Raw genomic sequence first — 25,741 nt, forward strand, 5'->3', positions numbered from 1 at the left:
GAACTTTATCTTGATAGGGAAACCCACTGTTTTGTGGCTTTTTAGGCTGTTTTTCAGTTAAGAATGCTTATTTGGTGAAAATAGAAACTCTGTAAGAATTGTGATTTTTTATGGGACTATGGAAATACGATTCGATGATGAAACTATGTTAGTAATAAACACTAAATTTAAGATAAACCAGATTTCTAGTAATGTTCTTGTCAAAATTAGATTTTAGGACATTTTTCTAAACATAAATCTGGGTAAACTTGCAGAGATTTAAATGCTGTCCTCATATTTTTTAGTATTTTTAAAAACTCAAAATACAGGATAAGAAAGCTCATTTGAAATACTTAATAGGTCTCGGACTATAATATTAACTTGACAGATAATTTATTAGATTTTTCAGTATTAAGAGTAGTGTTGGGGGTGCCTGGGTGGCTTAGTGGGTTAAGCTGCTGCCTTTGGCTCAGGTCATGATCCCAAGGTCCTGGGATTGAGTGCCGCATTGGGCTCTCTGCTCAGCAGGGAGCCTGCTTCCCTCTCTCTCTCTCTCTCTCTCTGCCTGCCTCTCTGCCTACTTGTGATCTCTCTCTGTCAAATAAATAAATAAAATCTTAAAAAAAAAAGAACAGTTTTGTATCCATAGGCATATTATCTACGTGTGATTGCTGTGTGTGTTGGGGAGGGAAGAGAGAATTCTTAATTTTCTTGTAAAATGAGAGGCGTTAGTCTGTTCTCATTGAGCTTATGGTGTCTTTTTGGAATTAAAATGTAGCTACAGAATTTCCTATTTTTGTTCATCTAAGAAGAACAGTTTGTTAATTAAGAAATGAAATCTTGACTGTTTAGTACAAGGGCATATTGAGGACAAAAATACATAGCAATACAAAATAGAGAAGGAGGTTGTCAATTTAAGGAATTTGGTTACAATTTAAAAATAAAGTTTACTAACATGAAGGAAATGATAAAAGGGCTTTCATTATATTTGTTTTACATTGCATTTAGTTTCCTTCAACTAATTTCAACCTTACTACCACCTTCTTTATATAAGAACTATTTTAATGAATTGTACTTAGATTTAGGTTAATTTGTGGATTCAGCAAACATTGCATATTTGATTTGTATTAGGCACTGTGCTAGGTTTTATTTATTTATTTATTTAAGATTTTATTTATTTGACAGAGAGTGAGAGAGGGAATACAAGCAGGGGGAGTGGGAGAGGGAGAAGCTGCTTCCTGCTGAGCAGGGAGCCGGATGCAGGGCTCTGTGGGGCTTAATCCCAGGACCCTGGGATCATGACCTGAGCTGAAGGCAGATGCTTAGTGACTGAGCCACCCAGGCGCCCCTGTGCTATGTTTTAGAGATAAGATATTCCTTTAAGGAAGCAATTAAAACATAGTGGGTACATTATTTTGAAAGCCCTTGGTTCCGTGGGGCACCTAAACTGGACTGAGGTATTTAAGGGTTTGTGTAGGACTTAATTTGGAAGAATGAGTAGTAAGTAGTTTGCAGTTGATGGGGAAGAGGAAGGTCATAGAAATAAAAAGAGAGCATGGTATTTCAGGAAATTGCAGGTACTTGATCATGGTTGTCACATGAGAAAAGAGTGGTTAAGCAGTTAACTGCCTTAGGGGGAGGTAGGCAAGATCGAAATCATAAAAAATCTTATATGCACTGCCAAGGAATTTAAATTCTTATTTTGGGAAGCCATCAAAGGAAGTATGTAGGTGTGCTCATGTTATATTTAAATTTTAGAGCAGTGGTTCTTAAACTTTTGTTTTTACACTCTTGAAATCAGTGAGGACTATAAATAGCTTTTGTTTATGTAGGCTATATCTATTACTATTTACTGTTTTAGAAAGTAAAGTTAAAAAGAAGTAAAACTGAGAAAAATTTAAAGCACAAGAATATACAAGTATACATTCCATTAGTTGTCAGTGGGATATACCATATATCGTATAGCCTCTGAAAGACAATACTATACATTTGTAAGAGTGTATAGTGAAAAAGGCAAATAATATCAGAGTATTATGAAAATAATATTCATGGACCTCCTTAAAGAATCTTAGGGAATTTTGAGGTTCCTGACCCACTTGGGGAATCATATTAGAAGGTCATTTGGGCAATGGTGTTGAGAATTATTTAGAGCCTACAAAAAGAAATACACTTTTTTTTAAAAAGAAATACACTTTTTTTTTTTTTAAAGATTTTATTTATTTGACAGAGAGAGAGATCACAAGAAGGCAGAGAAGCAGGTAGAGAGAAAGGAGGAAGTAGGCTCCCTGCTGAGCAGAGAGCCCCATGCAGGGCTCGATCCCAGGACCCTGAGATCATGACCTGAGCTGAAGGCAGAGGCTTAACCCACTGAGCCACCCAGGTGCCCCAAGAAATACACTTTTAATTGTGATGCAGTATGTACATATGCTACCCTCCACCCCGAACAAAGATTTCAGGAACAACTATCTATCAGTTTCTTCTGTGGTATTAAAAGTTAAAAAAATTACTGGACTAAAAAAACCGAAACATCTTACAGTTATTATGTAGAGCATGGCTGGCTCAAGATACTTTGTGAGGTTGCAAGTCATTTGAAGGCTTGTTTGGGGTTGGAAGACTTTTTTTTTAAAGATTTTATTTATTTATCTTTTAAAAGATTTTATTTATTTATTTGACAGACAGAGATCACAAGTAGGCAGAGAGTCAGGCAGAGAGAGAGGGGAAAGAGGCTCCCCGCTGAGCAGAGAGTCCGATGCAGGGCTCGATCCCAGGATCCTGAGATCATAACCTGAGCTGAAGGCAGCGGCTCAATCCACTGAGCCACCAGGCGCCCCTATTTATTTATTTGACAGAGAGAGATCACAAGTAGGCAGAGAGGCAGGCGGAGAGAGAGCAGGGGAAGCAGGCTCACTGCTGAGCAGAGAGCCCAATGCAGAGCTTGATCCCAGGACTCCGGGATCATGACCTGAGCTGAAGGCAGAGGCTTTAATCCGCTGAGCCACCCAGGTGCCCCATGGAAGACCTTTTTTGAAGCTATCTCACATGACTTTTAGAAGGAGGCTGCAATTTCTTACTATGTAGCTGTCGGGTAGCTTGAATATCCTTACACATGGCAGTTAAGTCCTTGTCAAATGAGGGATCCAAAAGAGTGACCAAGACAGAAACCCCATTGTCCTTTCTGAGTTTTCTTGGAAGTGAAACATCATCAGAAGCAAATCACTAAGTTCAGTTCACATTCAGAGAGACAGAGAGAGGGGAATTTTGCTTTCCCTCCTAAAGGGAGCAGTATCAAAGAATTTATGGAGATACCTTAAAACTACCAGAAGACTTGTCAGGAGAGCAGTCATCCATGTTTCTTTTCTTTCCTGCATGCCTTGCTGAGTATGCCAAGAATACAAGGCCCTGAGTGCTCTTAACCTGGGCCATTTCTCAGGATTGTGTATGCAGCAAGCCACCTTCAGGTAATGTTTCCCAAGGGGACAGAACAGGCTTTTACTGCTTGTTATTAAAGTGGTGGATTCCCGAAACTCAGTATCCTTAGCTGCAGTGAAAACCCACTGCATGTGTAGCATCTCTCTGGGCCCCTCTTGTCACCTGTTGGACTTGGGGCTAATAGGGAGCCAATACAGACAGGATGCTCATACTGTTAGCTGTGTAGTGAGTAATAAAGCTTTTGATCTCTGACCCAGGAGACTCATGTGTTCTGTTTGGCAGGCAGAGGGAGAAGATTTGAAATGATCACCACAACAGATAGTAGATAGGGAGCTAACAAAATATGGATAGGAAGCTAACTAAAGGACCCCGGGAACAATATTATGGGCTCAAACTGTACAGCTGCATGATTTTATCCAGCAGCAATCAGGATTCCAGTTATATAATCAGTGAATGTGTTTATTTTGGATTAATCAAGGACAAGGGAGTTTGGAATGTGAAATTTTTTTTTTCAAACTTTTGTGATATAATTAATGTATGCTAAACTGAATGTATTTAAAATATATAGTTTGATGAGAGGTGCCTGGCTGGCTCAGTCAGAAGAGCATGTGACTCTTGATATTGCAGTTGTAAGTTCAAGCCCCACATTGGGTGTAGAGATTACTTAAAAAAACAAAATATTAAAAAATATATATATATAATTTGATGAGTTTTGAAATGTATATGCCTATGAAACCATTACCCCAGTCAAGATAATGAACGTTTGGATCACCCCAAAAGTTTCATCCTCCTCCTTTTTTCCATGCCTCCCCCAACCAATCCCACACTGATTTGCTTTCTGTCATAATAAATTAGTTCTAGAATTCTACATACATGGAATCATACTGTATAATTTGTTTTTGGTCAGAATTCTTTTTTGTCAGTTGTTTAAAGTGCAAGAATTATTTTTGTGGTCGTGTGTCTGGCATATTCTTATTTTTATTTTTATTTATTTATTTTTTTAAATTCTTTTAAAAAGATTTTTATTTATTTATTTGACAGAGATCACAAGTAGGCAGAGAGGCAGGCAGAGAGAGAGAGAGGAGGAAGCAGGCTTCCTGCCAAGCAGAGAGCCCGATGCTGGACTCCATCCCAGGACCCTGAGATCATGACCTGAGCCGAAGGCAGAGGCTTTTTTTTTTTTGACAGAGAGAGATCACAAGTAGACAGAGAGGCAGGCAGAGAGAGAGAGAGAGAGAAGCAGGCTCTCTGCTGAGCAGAGAGTCCAATGCGGGACTCGATCCCAGGACCCTGAGATCATGACCCGAGCCGAAGGCAGCGGCTTAACCCACTGAGCCACCCAGGCGCCCCCGAAGGCAGAGGCTTTAACCCACTGAGCCACCCAGGCGCCCATGGCATATTTTTAAAAGAAAAAAAATTTTTGAACACTACATCCCTGAAACTCATGAGATTAAAAAGTCAATGTGAAGAATTCAGAGCTAGTAAATTTCTTCCTTTTGTTGTGTAAATGGCTATAGTTCTGATAATAGCAAGGACTCCACATGCAAATACCATTTTAGATCTGAAAGTGACTTGAACATTAGAGTGCACCTGCTAATGTTGAAAACTTGGTGGGAATATTTGTTATTGGATCTTAGCCTATTCAGTGTGATTTAGTTACTTGACTACACGAAAATAGAATCCTGCACAAAAGCACAGTTGGGAATTTTTTTCTTGAATGTGCCAGTTTAGTGTTCTGATGTCATGATTCCAGAGACTCTGAATTATTATTACTACTTATTTTGTTAGTTTTACTTTATTTTTAAAATTTCTACTTTATTAATTTTACTTTATTTTATTTACTTTATTCTTTCGCCCACCATTTTATAAAAAAAGACTTTCTCCTTAATAGAAAGATCAGTGTGATTATTTAAGCTTTATACCTGTAACACCTATAATTGCCTTGAGTACTAGATTCACAGGACACCTGCCTTAAAACTGTGGAAGCCTTTAATATCCTGTGAACAGTTGAGATGGTCTCATCAGCAGATGATCCTGGTTAACCACAGTCGTTAAGATCCTCCAGGGCTGTGGAATTAGGCACCCTAATTCAAATCTTGACCCTACCCACTTAATGGCTATGTGACTTTAGATGTCACTTAACACCCATAAGCCTTACCTGCATCATTTCCGAAATGGAGATAATGATAGTACCTATGTTATGGGAGGCTTTTAAATATTAAATTAGATCTTATAAAATTTTTAGCACAATGCCTGACATATGGTAAATATTCAGTGTTAGCTTTTGTTATCATTTAAGGGATTCTGGATAATGAATGCCTCTCTTATTTTAAACAGTATTCAGATTATTTAAAAAAAGAAAAAGCTTTGCATCTCTCTTTGATCTTGAAATAAAATTGAAACAGTAATATGTAGGTTATTACTTATCACCTGCCTCACAGTTCAGATTTATCATGAACCAGTCACTAGAGCACGTGACTCTTGATCTTGGGCTTGTGAGTTCAAGCCTCATGTTGGGCAAAGCACTTACTTAAAAGAAAAAAAAAGCATGGAAAGAAACTTTTACTTCTTAAGCTAGGTTATTCCTGGAGAGGAATTTCCTAATGTTACTAGTAGAATATTGCAGTTTCCGAATTTGGTGTACTCTTGCTTTTTCTGAGATGGAACCTTAAAGTTTCAGGCTCTGTGTATTTTCTGTTCTGCTCGTTGTTACCTGGGACTGTCTTTACTAATGTTAAAGTGAGACTGCCAGTGTATTCATATTTCTGAAGAGTAACCTGTTTGAGTTTGACTGAAGTGCATAGATTCTTTACAATCCTATTTTTGACATGTGAGTTACTTGGGTAGTATTTTCAGTGAAGAAGCACTTTTTTTTTTTTTAAAGATTTTATTTATTTGACAGAGACAGTGAGAGAGGGAATACAAGCAGGGGGAGTGGGAGAGGGAGAACAGTAGATTTTTGGAAAATATTTAATGTGCTAATGCCTGTTACTTGATCTAAGGCAATTCTTTGGTACTATATTAGGAAGCCATGGTGGTCTAGTTTGTTTATTTTTGAGAGAAGTGTGGAAAGTAGATAGTTGTGATATGTGTTTTTAAAATTGGTTTTAATTATTCTTGTAGAATATGAACATGTTTTTCTTCAAAAAAATTTGAGGGTTTTTTTTTTTTTGGTTGTTGTTTTTTTTACAGATTTTCTTTATTTGTTTGACAGAGGGAGAGATCATAAGTAGAGAGGCAGGCAGAGGGGGAGAGGGAAGCAGGCCCCCTGCTAAGCAGAGAACCGATGCGGAGGGATGTGGAGCTTGATTCCAGGACTCTGAGATCATGACCTGAACCAAAGGCAGAGGTTTAACCCACTGAATCACCCAGGTGCCCCCCAAAATTTGAGTTTTATTGTAGTATGAATATAAAGTGAACCTAAAGCTTCTGTAAACATTTTGGCCCCAACCCTGTCTTACAATACAGGTTCCCATCCTTCTTATCATTGCTCTTTCAAAGTTGGCATTTCCCTGTATGAATTCTTTATACATGTTGTAATGGATCTTTATACTTATATGGCTATATTTTCACCTAGTTTTTGGTTTCTCTTTTAATTTGCTTATGGTATTTTTTTGTATAATACTTTGCCATTTTGACATAATTAAATATATTATTTGTTTTTCTTTATAGTTTTTGCCTTTTGTTTCTTTCTTAAGAAGCCCTTAACTCAGGTTCACAATGGTGTTCTTCTGAGTTTTCTTCCAATACTTTTGATAGTTTTAAAATTTATATCTTTGGGGCATCTGGGTGGCTCGGTGAGTTAAGCATCCAGCTCTTGATTTCGACTCAGGTCATGGTCTCAGGGAGGTGAGATTGAGTCCTGCTTTGGGCTCCATGCTGAGAATGGAGCCTGCTGGGGATTCTCTCTCTCCTCCCTCTCCGCTGCCTCCCCCCCCTTCACGATGCGCTTGCACACACACACTCTCAAAAAATTAAAATTTATATCTCTAATGTACATAGAATTTATTTCTGTGTACTGTGTGAAGTAGGGATGTAATTTATTTTTCCAAGAGTATCAGTTGTTCAAACCCCATTTATTGAATGATTTGATTTTTCCTCACCCTTTTGACAGTCCATATACTAGCATATACTAAACTTACACATACAGTTTAGACTGTGTTCTTGAACTTGTGCTATACAGTTTTAAATACCGTAGCTTTAAAAGCCTGTGAGTCCTTACGAGAAATCCTGGGGGTCAGATGTGGTTTGGAGTCCAGATTTTCCCCCCTGACACCCAGTGGACATTATGCAGTATCCTGTAATCATATATATTGTTTTCTCAACGAGGTATGAATAATACCTATAAACAATAAAGTGACCTCATACCAGATCAAGTCGGGTTTTACTGCTAAATGGGTTAAGAAGAAACAGAACTTACTTTTAGAGGTTTTATGATTTTTGCATTGCAAGTAAAGGATCATGGATCTGTAATTTATCTTGCTATTTAGGGAACATCTTCCTTCTTTGTTCTTCTGTTGCAAATTGTTTAGGTTATTCTTAGACCTTTACTCTTCTTTTTGAATTTTAGAGTCAGCTTGTTGAGTTATTTGGAGAATCCTCTAGAGATTTTTGTTGGGATATGAAGTATTTCAAACTTGGACCTTTTTGTTAGATTTATACCAAAGTGTTTTTTTATGGTTTTGTTGCTATTGTGAGTGGGATTTTTTTTTTAAATTGCATTTTCTAATTGTTATTACTAATGTGCAGGGAAAGTACTAATATTTATTTGTCGATCTTGTATCTGACCGATTTGTAGATTTCTGTTAACTTAATAGTTTATGATCTTGGCTTTTTATGTTAGAAAATTGTATGGTCAAACATTGAGTTTTATCTTTTCATTGCTAGTATTTATGTCTCTTATTTCTTTTTCTTTTCCATTTGCATGGCATGGTTTTAGTATTCAGTTTTGAGACATACATGCAAAATACATCAAAATACATGCAGAAAACAATGTTTATAGTAAAATGTGCTGTAATGCATGAATTTTGAATGCATGAATAAATAGGTGATAGAAGGGGAGATCTTTCTTATGGTGGGGTAATGAAAAGTTTCTGAGAGGCAAATGTTTATTATTGGGGGATTTAATGTGTGATCTTTTCATTACAGATATGGTGTAAGGTATTTCTTCAAGACTGGACAGCCGAAGACGTGTTACTTCTGATTAGCCTTAAGCAGACTTAGAGCCATCAAAAACCTCACAGAATTCCATATTTTGCTTTCTGCTTTATACCTTTTTTGGCACCGAAGTTCATCTTGCAACCATGTATGGAAGTGCTCGCTCAGTTGGGAAGGTGGAACCGAGCAACCAGAGCCCTGGGCGTTCACCTAGGCTTCCACGTTCCCCTCGCTTGGGTCATCGTCGAACCAATAGTACAGGAGGGAGTTCTGGAAGCAGTGTTGGAGGTGGCAGTGGGAAAACCCTTTCCATGGAGAATATCCAGTCCTTAAATGCTGCCTATGCCACATCTGGCCCTATGTACCTAAGTGACCATGAAAATGTGGGTTCAGAAACACCTAAAAGCACCATGACACTTGGCCGTTCTGGGGGACGTCTGCCGTATGGTGTCAGGATGACTGCTATGGGCAGTAGCCCCAATATAGCTAGCAGTGGGGTTGCTAGTGACACCATAGCATTTGGAGAGCATCACCTCCCTCCTGTGAGTATGGCATCCACTGTTCCTCATTCTCTTCGTCAGGCAAGAGATAATACAATCATGGATCTGCAGACGCAGCTGAAAGAAGTATTAAGAGAAAATGATCTCTTGCGGAAGGATGTGGAAGTAAAGGAGAGCAAATTAAGTTCTTCAATGAATAGCATCAAGACTTTCTGGAGCCCAGAGCTGAAGAAAGAACGAGCCCTGAGAAAAGATGAAGCTTCCAAAATCACTATTTGGAAGGAACAGTATAGAGTTGTGCAGGAGGAAAACCAGGTTAGTTTTATATGTGTGTTTGTCTTTATTGACTGAATTCACGTAAGTGAAATGAGCTATTCTCTTTCTTTTCTTTGTTAGGTTTTCCTCTTCTTGGTTCATTTATCTTTCTTTTTCCTACTTATCAGAATATTTTCTATCCGCCATTTATAACCTTCTCTGGATTTGATTCTGAAACTTTGTTTTTTTCTGGTTGCCATGTCTGCTTGCTCACTGTTGTTGCTTGCTTTTCCCACTTGCATTTCCCTGCTTCTCTTTCTCTATTTGTCTTTTCTTTAAGCCTGTATTACCTTTTTCCGGTTCTTTGGAGAGTATAATTTTTTTATCTGCTCTAAGGTGCATTATCAGAATTATTCAGGCTACATATCTTAAGTGTGAGGCGTAGAAGTAAGATTTACCGTAGTGCTCGCTTTGGCAGCCCATAAACTAATACCGAAATGATACAGAAGGTTATCATAGTCCTGTGCAGGGATGACACATAGATTCATGAAGTGTTCCATATTTTTGCTGGTTGAACTTGGCATTCAGGCATCATGCCCCTAGCACAGTTTATGGGTCATGTAATTATCTGGCACACTGGTGTGCTGATACTCATTTCACCTGACTCGGAATCTATTCCTGGGCACTGCTCCCTGTGCGATGTTAAGTTAGTCATTACCAGGCCTAGCTCTAAAGTGAGGGCTCGATGTTAAGTTAGTCATTACCAGGCCTAGCTCTAAAGTGAGGGCTCGTACAAAATGAACTCAGAGGTCTTTCAAGTCATCAAATTGTATTGGTCTATTTATTTGTATGTAAAGTATCCAAATCTCCAAGGCCTGCAGAGTTTGGGGGAGGGGGCAGAGAAAAGGGAGGGAAGAGATATTTAAGTGTTAGTGGCTGCTGCACACCTGTGACATCTCAGTAGTCTGCTAGGAAGACTTAAGAAGGCAAGAGGCTGTCCACAAAGAGAAAATGAAAACAAGGAAAGAAAAAGATTTACCATAATAGGTGTCAAAAAATCAGTCTTGAAAAAACCAGAAAAACTACCGCAAGGCAAATCAGTATGTTGATAGCACAGAATGAAAATTAGTTTTAAGAAGTGAATATTGATGATATAAATATTAAGTACCAACAATGGGAAGCCGTTTTTTTCTGTTGGCATTCATGAAAGTTTAACTTTAGGATGTTTATGTAGCTTTTTAAAAATAAAAAGTTTTTTTTTCTTTAGTTCTTCAAATATAAGGTGTAAGAAATGCAGCTTGGTATGGTTGGTTGCTTCTAGAAAATAAATGAGATAACTGGGCATTTTATTTTTTTATTTTTTATTTTTTTTAAAGATTTATTTATTTATTTATTTGACAGAGAGAGAGATCACAAGTAGGCAGAGAGGTAGGCAGAGAGGCAGGCAGAGAGAGAGGAGGAAGCAGGCTCCCCGCAGAGCAGAGAGCCCGATGCGGGGCTCGATCCCAGGACCCTGAGATCATGACCTGAGCCGAAGGCAGCGGCTTAATCCACTGAGCCACCCAGGCGCCCCAACTGGGCATTTTAATTAGGGCTTTGCAGTTGGAGAACTAAATGCTATCCTATTAGATACATGAAACATTTTTTTTCTCTACTCTTCCAGGTTATAGTTGATGTTTTGCCAACATGCTCATGTCACATTGAGTGACATATGACTCCAAAAATGTGAACAAATTATATTCATGCTTCCAGCAATTAAAATCTTTTTTTTTTTTAAATATTTTTTTTATTTGACAGACAGAGGTTACAAGTAGGCAGGCAGAGAGAGAAGGAGGGGAAGCAGGCTCCCCACCGAGCAGAGAGCCCGATGCGGGGCTCAATCCCAGGACCCTGGGATCATGACCTGAGCTGAAGGCAGAGGCTTTAACCCACTGAGCCACCCAGGCGCCCCCCAGCAATTAAAATCTTAATCATACATTTTGTTTGAGACTTTTAGAACTTTTCTTTAACTTGTGAGTTTGAATTATTTGCCATCTTAAAAAATTCTACTACTCTTAAAGAAGAATTTTAAAGCAGCCATCTTATTGTTGATTTTATACTTCATTTTGGGGTTAGTTAATAAAAATTATGAAGAAAGTAATCAACTTATTTGGATTTCTTCAGTGTTCTTGAATGATGCTAAGAAAGAAGGAATTAGAAGTTACCCGTCTGTGATGAAGTAAATCTAAGATTTCTGTTGATTGTTTTACCATTCTATTACTTAGTTCAGGCACTCATATCTACTGTTTTGGTTATTTGAAGAAGATTGCTAATTACACTGTTCTGTATGTTAAAGCCCCAGACTTACCTTTTCAGTAATAAAAATAGCTTGTTTGGTGATAAAAATAATACTGAAAAAGATAGATAAGAAATAAAAATTTATCCTAAATCCTCCCATCTCCAGTTACTTTGCTGTGCCACTGTTAACATTTTGTTGTTTCTCTGTAATGAACATCTCTGGACATACACACATAAAATTAATACAAATGGAATATTATTGATGTTACATTATGACCTTTCTTAGCCAACACATCTGCTATATATTAAAGCCCTGTGTGTCTGAATCATTATTTTAATACCTGTATACTATTATGTCTGTACTAATTAATTTAACATCACAGAGTTAAAAATCTTCAAATTTATTTATAGTACAATATGAACTAAAAACTAAACATTGGGGCACCTGGGTGGCTCATCGGTTAAGCATCTGTCTCTTGATTTCAGCTCAGGTTGTGATCTAAGGGTTGTGAGATTGAGTCCTGCGTTGGGCTCCACACTCAGTGAAGAGTCTGCTTAAGATTCTTTTCCCTCTTCCCCTGCTCCTCCTCTCTTTCTCCGTCAAATAAATATATCTTAACAAAACAAAACAAGGGGCTCCTGGGTGGCTCGGTTTGGTTAGTTAAGTGGCTGCTTTCAGCTCAGGTTGTGATCCTGGGGTCCTGGGATTGAGCCCTGCGTCGGGCTCCCTGCTCGGTGGGGAACCTGCTTCTCCCTCTCCCACTCCCTGCTTGTGTCCCTCTCTCACTGTCTGTCTTTCTGTCAAATAAATAAATAGAATATTTAAAAAAAAACCACCAACAAACTAAACCTTTAATTCATTTAAATTAGAAATTTAAAAATCAGGAATTATAATTTTCTCTTTTCTCAGATATAACCTCAAACTACTTTGCATTTAGTTTTTAGTTTTTAACTAATGGTTAAATGTAGTTTGTCATTACACAAAATCTGAATGTTTTATTAGTATACTTAAATCTTATGTCTCTTAAGTCTCTTATAGACCTAGCCTTTTTTTTTTTTTTTTTTTTTTTTTTTTAGAAAAGCGGAAATAGCCTTTAAAAAGTATTCCTTAGGAAGTTTCTTGAGTTTGAGTCTTCAAGACTTTAAAAACAAAAATGTGAAAAGAAAGAGAAGAATTAAAATAGACCCCAGTGTTAGATCTTAAAAGTAAGGACAAGTTTCCTAAATGTTAGTTCTGATACACTTACTTATTGAAAATATAGATTTCCAAGCCTTTTGCTTCATAAATATCTCTGGAGATGGAGTCCAGGAGCCTGTATTTTATACAAGCTTCTCTGGTAGTTCTGAGATAAACTAATTTTAGAATCTTTAGAATGTAGTACATCTAATTCTTAAACTAGTTTGTTGCTCATCTGCTATAGGGAATTCATGATTGTTCTCTTGTCACCTTTGAGCTCAGTTGTGACAGAAGGGAAAATAAACAGGGGACCATTGGCTAAGTGTTTCTCAACCTTTTTTTTCCTGCCTACTGCATTTCAGAGTAGCGACAGATTCCTGTACATAATGATCATTAACTGTGACAGTGACCCTTAGTAGAAGGAATGTGTGTAGAGAAAAAAGTGTTTAAGATCTTAGATAGGGTTATTTAAAAAACAAACACTGGTGATTTTGTTGTTTCCTCACCTTGAGAATCATTGATGTACAAGATTAGATATTTAGATGACATATGACAGTAGAAAGGGGAAATATGTTGTCTTCAGTTCACATTTTTGTTCGTGGAAGGTGAAGTACAACACCAAAAGTTTATCATTCCTAAAATGAAATAATAGTCAATACATTCTGAAAGCTTTTACAGTTTGGTGTTGAATTGTAAATATCAAGAGAGAAAAAAGGAGTTTGCTTTATTTAATCTTATGGTAAGGTACTAGTGCAGCATAGGTCTTAAAAACTATCTGTATTTCAAGAGTAGGTATTAGGTTTTTTAATTTGTAAAACTCAGATTGATAAATTTGGAGTATGTACTGATAGTGTTTCAATGCTCAAATATGAGGTACTTTGTATGTATTTAGACAGTTAAACATCATAGTGTATCATACTTGAATATTATTCAATCTCAAATATATTGTTAATAAGAATCAGTTTACTTACATTTACCTGAAAAGTGGTTGAACTGTAGCTTATTATAAATATTGTGTAAAAATTACACATTAATAAACAATTCCCTTTTAAGTTTCTGCCTTTCAAGAGTATGTTGACAGTATATGTGTATATAAATGTAATGTGTATCAGTATAGGTGTATGTATAATTTAATGTGGATTTAGGTAGAAGTTGAACTGAGATTACTAGATTTATCCTTGAATTAGCTAGCCTCCAGTACACCTTTCTGATGATGCTGAAAATTGGCCTTTCACCAAGATGGTTTTTATCATCAAGCAACTTGGAAATGCCCATTTTAACAAGGGAAAAAAAAATTATTGGTATATGTCTTTATTTTCAAATAATCGAGGCTGCTAATTATGCCTATACTTTGAAAGCTGTGTGGATAAAAAACAATGACAATATTTTAGTTATTAAACTACATTCAGGGGGCGCCTGGGTGGCTCAGTGGTTTAAGCCTCTGCCTTCGGCTCAGGTCATGATCTCAGGGTCCTGGGATCGAGCCCCGCATCGGGCTCTCTGCTCAGTGGCGAGCCTGTTTCTCCCTCTCTCTCTGCCTGCCTCTCTGCCTACTTGTGACCTCTCTCTCTGTCAAATAAATAAATAAAATATTAACAACAACAACAAAAAACTACATTCAAAAGTAAGGTATTTGAATCTTCTGCAGAATGTAGTGGGAACTCAGCACTTAAGTCCAGTGGAAGTGAAACAGTACCACAGGACTGTGATGCCAAAAAGACCATATGCACTGAAGGAGGGTGAACACAGCCTTATCTAGATTCCGCCCCTTGCCCTAATTAAGCAGCAGTACTGGCAGGAATATATTCTTCCTGCACCCACTATAATTACCACACAATACTAAAATTGTATAACTTTAGTCCAAAAAGCGAAGGGTGCAATTTTAAAGTAAAGTGAGACACTGCAATGAGATATAGAGAACTGAGAATGCTAATTAATAGATTATAGTGAGCCAACAGTGGGCCCTAATTAAACTCTGCATTCATTATACCCTCCAGAGCCCTCAGAGGTCAGATATTTTCCACTTTACAAAGAAGATTGGTTTAATAGGATTTACAGTAATTAAACAAATTTCCCCATTCCAATTTGAGACTGGGGATTAGATGCATTCTAAATGTTTGATCTGATTGGGCCACAGAGGTTTGTTCTAGAATCTATCAAATGTAAAAACACATTTGCTTAGAATTGCCTAATATGTGTGGTTCATTATTACAGAGTCCTTTTAGGAAATTGTTTCTAAAATAAATACCCAGCTGTTTTTATGTCTCATACCCCTTTTGTTGTTACTGAACTTTCAAATACTGGTGGTTGGAGATATGGAACAATACATGTTTTAACAGGAAAGACCTTTTCTTTTTCTTAAGTTGAGAATGAGGAAGGTTTTTAGTGTATGTTTGCTGAAGAATGAAAGTCCAGGTATGAGCTTGGTTGAATTGCAAAGCTAAGACTTTGAATGATTTCTGTTTTATTTTATTCTAACCAACATTTAACAAGTTATTATCGTACTTCTTTTTTTAATATTATGCCTTTGTAATATTTTTATATGTTGAAATTAGTTGGAAGCTTAATTTTAAAAATAATGTTTTAAAGCACTTCCATGGGGATTTTGTGTGGTTAAAGTACATTCTGTTCAATAGTATAGTGTGGTGAGTGAGTTTAATGTTTTATGTATTTTTTTGTTTGTTTGTTTTTGGAGTCTGATTTTATTCAGGATTTGATTTTTGGGTTTTTATTTTATTTGTTTAAGGATCAAGAGAATTTCCAAGTTCAGAAATACAAAAAGATAAACTTTGTTTTGTCCTTTGTTCTTTTGGCACACTGGTGGCTGTTAACATTTTTACAGTTTTAGGTTGTACCTTCATTTGTCACATGGTGAAAGCTATTATAAGCTTTTTCATGAGGTTGCTAATTGTTTCACTTTCATTTAAGTTGATCTTGAGATCTGGAATCTGTGTCTTGGTAGACTATTTAACTTTTTGATATTTCTGTTTTTAACATAGAGTTGAATTATGAATGATAAAGCACACTATGGTGGATAAATTGGTGTTCTAATTTATTTTTCAGATAGATGTGATCTTTTTAGGTGTTTCAGAAATGAGATGTGTTAAGGAACTATGCAGAATGACCTGAGAATATTAAATCAGATGTAAAATAGATATGTTCCTTTTGGGGAGTTAACAGTCATTTTGAGAAGCAAAATTTGTTCATGTTTGGCTTCTACAAATTTAAGCTACCTATCCATTGGATCTTGTCACATAGGAAGGTGATGTAGGTAGGTATGAGAAATTGGCTACTTGCAGAGTTAAGTATGCTTTACCTGGAATATAGTGGAGTGCTATGAAAAGTGATTCACTGAATCCAATAAAAAATTGTACAAATATCTGAGAGGCCTTATTTGTGAGGAAATAAGAATTTGCCAGAATATTGCAGCTTTTCCCCTCCTCTCCCCTTCTTGCATTTCACAGTGCAGTCTAGTGTCTGATTTCATCTCAATGACAGAATAGTTTTTAGGGATTTGTTAATTTATAGCAACTTTATAGATAGTAGCTTAAATATGAGTTGGGAAACCCACTTTTTTATTGTGCAAGGGAAGCCAGAAAATGAACTTAATTTTTAGTTATATTAAGGGGTGACAGAGTTCCATTTCACTTTTTAAAATCATATTGCTCCTAGAACTTGACATCATATTATAGGTGCCCTATTTGCCCAGGAAGGGGCCTCTAAGAAAGCATGCTTTATAAGAAGTGGTTGGGGGAACTAAAGAAGAGGAGACTTGTGACATTTTAGTTATATTGTGTGTATTTAATGGGCAGCCATATAGAAGGAAGTTTTTTTCTCTTTTTCTTTTTTCTTTTTTTTTGGTGGGGGGCGGGGGAAGGCCAACACTAGAAAAATGAGTGCAGATAATAGGGATATGGATTTTGGCTCCATGGGGGAATATACTGCCATTTTCTAACAAAGGTATATCTTTTTGATGGAAGAGTCAGTTTGAGAAAGTGATGCTTAGCCATCACTAGAATTGGTTACGGGGAGGCCAGAATGCCTCTGACAATGGTGTGGGTGTTCTAATAAGTCTTTCAGCTTTTCAGAATGTCGGAAGTGGTGGGGAGTAACTTGGTACTTTGTAGAGAACCATTTGGGGAGTTGTCCTCCCTGTCCTCCCACCCCCTTTTCTTCTCCCCCTCCCTTGCTTCCTCCCTGACAGCTTTATTGAGATATAATTCAATTCATCCTTTAAAAGTATGTAATTTTTTCTTTCTTAATCTGGATTTTATTTGAAGAAGAATTTGAAGAAAGTAATAGGAAGTTGCCCTAGGGATTTCTTGAGCAAGGAAATGAATGACATAACATAAAATACTATTTAAGAGCAGCTTTTGTTGCTGTCAGCAGAATGGATTGAAGCACAGAAGGCGGGGAAAACAATTGACTTTGTGGCAGAAGACCTGGATTAATGTGGGTAGTAGGAATGGAGAGGAAGGTGCACAATCATGAGATACTTTCAAAGAAATATTTGGATACAGACTATGATGGCAAAAGAGAAGACTGTGATGAACCATGGTATTGAGATAGGGGAAATATTTTGGCTATTGAGGGAAAGTGGATAGAGATTAGAAAGTGGAACTAGAAAGCATAAGCATTTAGAAATAAGGGACTAATGACTGTGACCTGAGGTACATGTACTTAGATGTTATTATATATGTGTTTGTGAGTGTTGGAAAATTTACTGCCCTAGTTAGTTCAGTATCCCAAGCTACGTGTCTCTGCTTATGGGAGTAAGGAGTAGAGAGGAAGAGAGAAACCATTAAATGGTGTACCTTTTCTATGTATTTTCTCACCGAGCTATTTTTGTGTTTCAGTCTTCTTTGTTGTGCATTTCTTTGAATGCAGACAGCTTGAGAGAATCTCTAAATTAATCTCTAAATTAAAAAAGGGTAATAATGGTTTATGTTCCTGTGATAAATGAACTTCTTCAATAATAGATGTCTTTTAGTTAGCAAGTTCACTGAAGATCATGTACCTTTGTGTGATGAATTTGGAGTGAATTTGTCAAAAACAGAAATATTGCAGAAAATGTGCTTTCAGGAGGAAGTGATTAACTTTGTATTGGAAATGTTCTGTTCTTTCCTTATGGACAAGATTAGAAATGCTTTTTTGAACTGCATTTTTCTTTTTCTGTGTTGCCATATGTATCTCTGAAAATAATTTTCTTCCTGGAATTGGGAAGTTTTTAGCAGAGATCTGTTCCTTTAATTTTTTCATATCATTAGCAATAATGCTTATTGAAACTGCCTCCCTTTCTCTTTGTTCTGGCAGTCTTTCCTACCTAATAGGGTCATGGTAAGTTCTGTTACATTTTGACAATTGGTGGAGAAAATGGGATTGAAATAATACCTTTCTAGCTTAATTTCATCTGTGGAGACCTCGTGGGCCGAGAAGATGAGAAATAGTTTGGTGTGCACACTGTACCATTCTTCAACAGCAGTTGGTGGCTTATGTACTTTCAGAGTTTGTGATATGTGGAGACCTGTCGCTTTGAAATCACTCTGGGATAACTCTTCTGGGATTGGATGAGCCCTCACACACGTGTATGGTCCCTTTAACAGCAAGTCTCAAATGTTTTGGCCTCAGGAGGTTGTACACTTGTAAAAATTATTGAGCCCCAAGCAGCTTTTGTTTATGTGGATTTCATCAATATTTGCTATATTAGAGACGAAAATAGAAATTTAAAACAATTTATTAACATTTAAAAATAATAAACACATTAAATGTTAACAAAAATAATATTTTTAATGGAAACTAGTTTTGCAAGTCTCATGTCTGGCTTAATAGAAGACAGCTGATTGTCAGAACTGCTGCTTCCAATGATCTATTTCATTTTTTTAATTTTGGTTGAAGTATTTGAAGAAAATTAGGCCTCACATAAATATGTGGTTGGAAAAAGCAAAAGTGTTTTAAAAGCCTTTTTAGGGGCACCTGGATGTCTCAGTTGACTGAGCATCTGACTCTTGATTTCAGTTCAGGTCATGATCTCAGGGTTGTGAGATGGAGCCTTGCATCAGGCTCCATTATCAGTGGGGAGTCTGCTTGAGATTCTCTCTCTCTCCCTCTGCCGCTCCCCCTGCTCTCATGTGTTCTCTCTCTCTAAAATAAATTAATAAATAAGTAAAATCTTTTTTTAAAGCCTTTTTTAAGATAATCATGGATATATTTTGAAACCACACAAAAATTTGTTTTTTGACACTTCATTGATTTTTATATGCCCTAAAACTCATTGATTTTTAGTCTAAATGCAGTTCAGTGACTTAGCTTTTTTTTTTTTTTGTAAATTTGCTGAAGTGTGCAACCATAACTGTAATCGAGTTTTAGAATATTTTCATCAAGTGGTAGTTACAGTGTGGAATCTGAACTCTTATCATTGCATTTTCCATAATTTGTTATGTTATAATGAATTGGTCTGTTTTGTACCTTGAGTAGATCTTGTACATGTAGAGAATATATATGAATACATACGCTTTCTCCAACATTTGTAACATTGCATAGTGGTCATTAGGAAAGTATTGGTTCATTGAGTTATGCAGATCTTCCAAATGTTGCCATATTTCATTAGACAAAAAATTTGCATTCATTAATATTAATTCCTATCTTATTAGAAAAGTCTTTTTAAAGTTTTGGTAGGCTATAAAGCTCACCAGATGGGAGATATAGGTTTTCCAAAATTCTGATTTTTGCTTGAAAATTCAAATTTTATCACCGTCAAGAAATATTGTTCATTATTGTCTTTGAAGTGACATGTTTGTTTTGTTAATTTTTGGGAAAAATTGTCATATATGAGACAATAATCATAGGTTATCAGTTCAGTCTTTAAGGTGTTGAGGTAACCATTGTATTTCAGTATGCAGCAAAAGTGTTTTTTGCCTCTTTGAAGATGTTACTTGAGCAAAGAGAGACCTGAGTGATGTGACTGGGATAAAATATTCCAGGCAGAAGAAACTAACTGTCCAAAGGCCTTAGGATCTTTTTATTCTATAAGAGGTTGCCAATAAGGCTCTTAACTAGATTATTCTTTAGCTAATAATGTTCCCCTTCTGTCTGGTCAGTATTCAGTAATAAGATGCTACAGTTTGTGACCTCAACAAGGCTTTTGGTTCTTTGCCATGGTTTAGGAAGGTACACTATTTCTTCAATAATAGTGAGTAATGGGAAAAGACTGGCTAAAACCTTGTAGGCCAAAATTTAGCCCAGGCAAAATTAAATAAAAGGAGAAAACTTCACTGTTCTAGAAAGCCAAAAAAGTACTTTTCTTTTTTAAAAATTTATTTATTTATTTATTTACTGACTGACAGAGAACACTAGTGGGGGGAGAGGCAGTGGTAGAGGGAGAATCTCAAGCGGACTCTGTGGTGTGCATAGAGCCTGAGGTGGGGTTCAATCTCATGACCCTGAGATCATAATCTGAGCTGAAATCCAGAGTTGGATGCTCAATCAACTGAGCTCCACAGGCACCCAAAAAGTACTTCTTCAAAGTTTTGGAGGGAGTTTATCCATGCACATTGAATAAAAAATTCTTCTTTGAGATCTGTCGATAATGTTTTTTGGTTTTGCATTCACAGATAATAACTGATTAGAGATGTCACCCTTTTCCTGACAAGTTATGAAAGTGTTCATCTGTTATTACTAGTTTTAATATTTATTATTTATTATTTATTTTTGATTTAACAAATACTGAGTACCTTCTTTTTATCCTTAAATTTTTCTTGGTGAATTGCCCTAAGTAGAAATAAAGCTGAAAGCAGTGTGAAAACTTCACAAGATAATGACTTGTTTTCTTGAGTTTTTAGATTCCTGAATTCACATTAAACTTAATTTTAGTGATTTAAAGGATATGTACAAAGAATACATACATTTTTCTCTTGGATTTTTTGAATATTGTCTTATTTTGTAGAGTAGAATGGATTTAAAGATAATAGACTTCTAGAAATATGTAGTAACCCTTAGAAGAAGCATCAGTGATAGCAAGAACAACAAAGTGAAAAAGGCCAAAAGAACCAGTGATTTTTTCTTGTTTGTTGATAGCATATATTTCTGTCCTTAGAGTTTCGCTGGGAGGGTCTTAAATAGCCAGTAGTTACAGTTGGATAACCAGGAAGTATTCTCCTTATTGAGTGTTTTGTGGTAAGTATTCCTTTTTGTCTCATCAATTATCCAGCTTTTGCTGTGAAGAAATTAAAAAAGGGAAAGGATATATTGATTTATTTTTGGTTGGAATGGTGTTCACACTAATACTAATTTTGTTCTCCCACTCTCTGAAAGCTATTTAATATAACCATATCCATAGCCCTAAAAGGAGGGCCCAAACTCTTCAAGAATCACTGTATACTTTAAAAATTATCCTTTTTTTTTTTTTTTTTAATACCAGCAAAAGATGGACTTATTTGGGAATAGCAGAAAATTGCAATCTGGGACTGGCAAGCTATAGATAAGTCCCCAAAATTATGTCATTAGCAGTGTTTGAACATTATAATTTATTGCCTTGAAAAAGAAGAGAGCAAGTCATCTAGAATTTCTCGACATTAGGAATCTATATTACCATTACTTAACTATTAGAAGATATTGTAAAATTCTGGGGCACCTGGGTGGCTCAGTGGGTTAAAGCCTCTGCCTTCGGCCCAGGTCATGGTCCCAGGGTCCTGGGATCGAGCCCCGCATCAGGCTCTCTGCTCAGCAGGGAGCCTGCTTCCCCTCCTCTCTCTCTCTGGCTGCCTCTCTGCCTACCTATGATCTCTGTCTGTCAAATAAATAAATAAAATCTTAAAAAAAAAAAAAAAGTTGGATGCTCTGGTTTAAGAAGATATTGTAAAATTCTGAAAGAGAGAGAATTCAGTTTTAAAGACTAAGAATATTGGCAGGCAATGCATATTAAGCCACTCTCATGGAAAATTCTATGTAACTATTTTTTAGTTAAATATATTAAAATAATTTTAATTCCAGTGTTTTTAACATGCAATGTTACATTAGTTTCAGGTAATCAACATAGTAATCTAAGAGTTTCACATAATACTCTGTGCTCATCAGAAGAAGTGTACTCTGTATCCCCTTCACCTGTCTCACCCATCCCCCCACCCTCACCTCCTTTCTGGTAACCGTTAGTTTGTTATCTAGAGTTGAGAGGCCGTTTCTTGGTCTCTCTCTCTCTCTCTCCTTTTTTTTTTGTAAGAGAGAGAGTGTGTATGTGTGTACTAGCGTGAAGGTGGGATGGGTGGGGAGAAGAGGGAGAGAAAGAGAATCCCAATCAGGCTCCCACTCAGCACCGAGGCTGGAACTGGGGTTTGATCTCAAAACCATGAAATTGTGATCTGAGCCAAAAACCAAGAGTTGAAGGCTTAACCAGCTGAGCTACCCAAGTGCTCCCCCCGCTTTTTTAAATATTTTATTTATTTGACAGAGAGAAATCACAACTAGGCAGAGAGGCAGACAGAGAGGAGGAAGCAGGCTCCCCGCTGAGCAGAGAGCCTGATGCGGGGCTTGATCCCAGGACCCTGGGATCATGATCTGAGCCGAAGGCAGAGGCTTTAACCCACTGAGCCACCCAGGCGCCCCTCTCTCTCTTTTTTTAATGTAACTTTTTACTACCTGGTTTATGCTTGAGGAGTACAATATCTTCCTCCCCATTTTATTAAGCTTAAAATAAGGTATTATTTTAGAATGGTGAGCCCATGATTGTGTTGCCTTCTGTTGAAGTTACATTGTGTGTTAGAGGCCTGTTAATTCTGTGTGTTTCATTTTGATTTGGTTTTTAAATTCTCTGTATCGTAAAAAAGAGGAATTATATATTATTTTTTGAAACTTCTAGCCTAAGATCTGAAGAGAGGTTGTCAGTGTAGTACTTTTTTTTTTTTTTTGCCCTGAAGCAGGGATTTGGACAAGATAACTTAAAAGTTTTCCTTCATGGTGTAAAATTTTGTGATAAAGAAACTTTGTTTTCCATTTTCATAGTATCTTAAAAGCACTACTGAAGGAGATATTTTTTTCATAGTTTATATTGAGGTTTTTTTTTTTTTAGACTTTATTATTAGCGAGCACGAGTAGAGGGAGGGGCAGAGGGAGAGGGACAAGTGGACTCTTCACTGAGCACAGAGCCCAGTGAGGGGCTTGATCCCAGGACTCTGAGATCACGATCTGAGCCCGAAGCCAGTCACTTAACTGGCTTAGCCACCCAGGTGCCCCTGTATTGACATACATTTAATTAATTAATTAAGTAAGTAAGTAACAGAGAGCGAGCGCACAAGCAGGTAGAGTAGCAGACAGAGGGAGAGGGAGAAGCAGGCTCCCCGCTGAGTAAGGATCCTGACATGGGGCTCAATCCCAGGACTTTGGGATCATGACCTGAGCCAAAGGCAGTTGCTTAACCAACTGAGCCAGCCATGTGCCTCTGTATTGACTTTTTATTACACATTTTGTGAAATCTAGGAGGAGATATCTCTCTGGAATTAGGTGTTTTGATTGCCAAAAATTATAAATAATGGTATGTTATAGTTTATCTGTTTGGAGTAAAGAGTTTTAGGCAGGCATCTGTATATACATATATATATATGTATATATTTAAGATTTTATTTATTTATTTGAAGAGATTACAAGTAGGCGGAGAGGTAGGCAGAGAGAGAGGAGGAAGCAGGCTCCCCGCCGAGCAGAGAGCCTGATGCGGGGCTCAATCCCATGATCCCGGGATCATGACCTGAGCTGAAGGTAGAGGCTTTAACCCACAGAGCCACTCAGGTACCCATATATACATATATATATATTTTTTTTTTTTTGAACACCAATGTCATTGCTGTCATTGGTCTGAGGTAATGTTATTAAAATGAAAAAACTGCTTTGGTTAGCTGTTTACAGATACATATTTAAGTATTGTATTAAAAACTATATTTTTAAAAGATTTTATTTATTTATTTGAGACAGAGAGCACAAACAGGGAGAGGCAGAAGGAGAGGGAGAAGCAGGCTCCCCACTGAGCAGAGAGCCTGATAATGTGGCTTGATCCCGGGACCCTGGGTTGATGACCTGAGCGGAAGGCAGATGCTTAACCAACTGAGCCACCCAGGCGCCTCTTTTAAAAGTATTTTTTTTACATAGTTACATCCTGTGTATTTGCATCATATAAACCTATTGGCAACAAAGTGAAAAGACTGTTTGGTTGAAAATCTGAAAAGTTGGAAGAATATATTCAGAAAACATTTTTTTTAAAAAGATATTATTTATTTGACACAGCAAGAGAGAGATCACAAGTAGGCAGAGATGCAGGTGGTGGGGGAGGGTGTAAGCAGGCTCCCTGCTGAGCAGAGAGCCCCAATGTGGGGCTCGATCCCAGGACCCTGAGATCATGACTGAGCCAAAGGCAGAGGCTTAACCCACGGAGCCACCCAGGAGCCCCCAGAAAACATTCTTAATTTTGATTATCTTTCATAGATTTGATAACCTGTATACTAAGTAACTTAATCTTGCCACGTGGCTCTTTTTCATGGGCATAGGAACTTAGAATAGGTGCCAGATTCTTAGGAGAGAAGCATACTTTAATGAGTGTTTCCAGTCTTTCCTGTAATTTCCTGGGGTATATTACTTGTTTCTCTATGAAAGCATGTTACCCATGGTACAGAGCATTTTTTTAAAATTAATTAACAAATAATGTATTATTTGTCCCAGGGTTACAGGTCTGTGAATCATCAGTCTTATATATTTCACAGCACTCACCATAGGACATACCCTCCCCAATATCCATTACCACCCTATCCCTCCCCCCCATCCCCAGCAATGCTTAGTTTGTTTAGTGAGCTTAAAAGTCTACAGAACATTTTTAATAGATGAAGCAGATAAAAGAGAATTTATTTAAATGATGGCAGATAAATTCTTGATTTCCTCTTAGTATTTCTGATGATACGAATTTTCAAGATGACATATGTTGGTTCTCATTTATAGGAAAGTTGTGCTACCATTGGCTTCTAGAATAGCTTGGAGGCAGAAGGTATTTTTTGGATTTAGGTTAGAAAGGGTTGCTAAATATCCTGCGATGCTTAGAATGGCTGTGCGTATTTATAAATTCTCCCACATTCCATGATTTTCAGATGTCTTGGCCAGAAATTTGTGTAGGTGAAATGTCTGTTTATAAGATCCTAACTACATAAGCGTGCATAAATGGATTAGCATTTTTTGAATGGCTTCAATATATGCTGAATTTTCTAGTAGTGGGAGTACTGTGTAAGTTGATGGAAGATTGTATATTTTTTGGAACCTTACCTAGAGTTTTTCTTATTGGAAAATCACTTTAACAGCAGCATTGCCTTGTTGGATGTAACCACTTTTTCAGCCTCTTTTTGGGAGTACATGTGTCTTTGGGTGTAGCTGTGCCACAGCATTTACACATACATACACATTTAGCATTTACATATTAGCACACATTTTATTATAAAATCCCTTTTTTTCATAGAGCATTACATTAGTTTTTTTATTGTATGTGAGGATGGGTTTATTATCTATACACTTCATTTCAGAATAGTAAAGGCCACATTACAAAATATTATAAAGAGGGGATGGGTGGTTTTGGGTCTGATGAGCTTGAGAATCATTGGTGTAGTGGATGCTGAATTTTTAAAAGGGAGGTTTGCGTTCTTGTTTTGGTCCTGGCCTTGCTAATTAGTGACTAGGTGTGTGAGACCATAGGCACATTGTTCAATCTTTTTGGACGCAGGTTTTTCATCTGTAAAATCTAGAGAGTTGGACAAGGTGGTCTCTAGAGATTCCTTCTTCTAGAATGATCTGATTTTAGTTTTGTCTGCTGTTCTTTCTTTTTTTTTTTTCTAAAGATTTTATTTACTTATTTGACAGAGAGAGATTGCAAGTGGGCATAGAAGCAGGCAGATAGAGAGAGGGAAGCAGGCTCCCTGCTGAGCAGAGAGCCTGACATGGGGCTCAATCC

At 37.0% G+C, this 25,741-nt stretch overlaps 1 protein-coding gene and 1 non-coding gene across 12 annotated transcripts in view; both read left to right on the plus strand.

Annotated features, from left to right (window-relative positions):
• The window catches only part of ERC1 (ELKS/RAB6-interacting/CAST family member 1), a 547,045-nt gene that overhangs the window by 30,866 nt on the left and 490,438 nt on the right, over positions 1-25,741 (plus strand). For all 11 annotated transcript variants that reach the window (XM_046012301.1, XM_046012300.1, XM_046012305.1 and 8 more), the window contains one exon: positions 8,557-9,380. In XM_046012301.1, coding sequence (XP_045868257.1) covers positions 8,712-9,380 — 669 coding nt within the window. In that variant the 5' untranslated portion in view covers positions 8,557-8,711. The remainder of the gene's footprint in view (positions 1-8,556; positions 9,381-25,741) is intronic.
• LOC123947804 lies at positions 9,783-9,886 on the plus strand. The gene has a single exon (XR_006819837.1). It is a non-coding gene; the product is annotated as a U6 spliceosomal RNA (small nuclear RNA).

The sequence above is a fragment of the Meles meles genome, chromosome 7 (assembly GCF_922984935.1).
Source record: "Meles meles chromosome 7, mMelMel3.1 paternal haplotype, whole genome shotgun sequence".
Taxonomy (NCBI): domain Eukaryota; kingdom Metazoa; phylum Chordata; class Mammalia; order Carnivora; family Mustelidae; genus Meles; species Meles meles.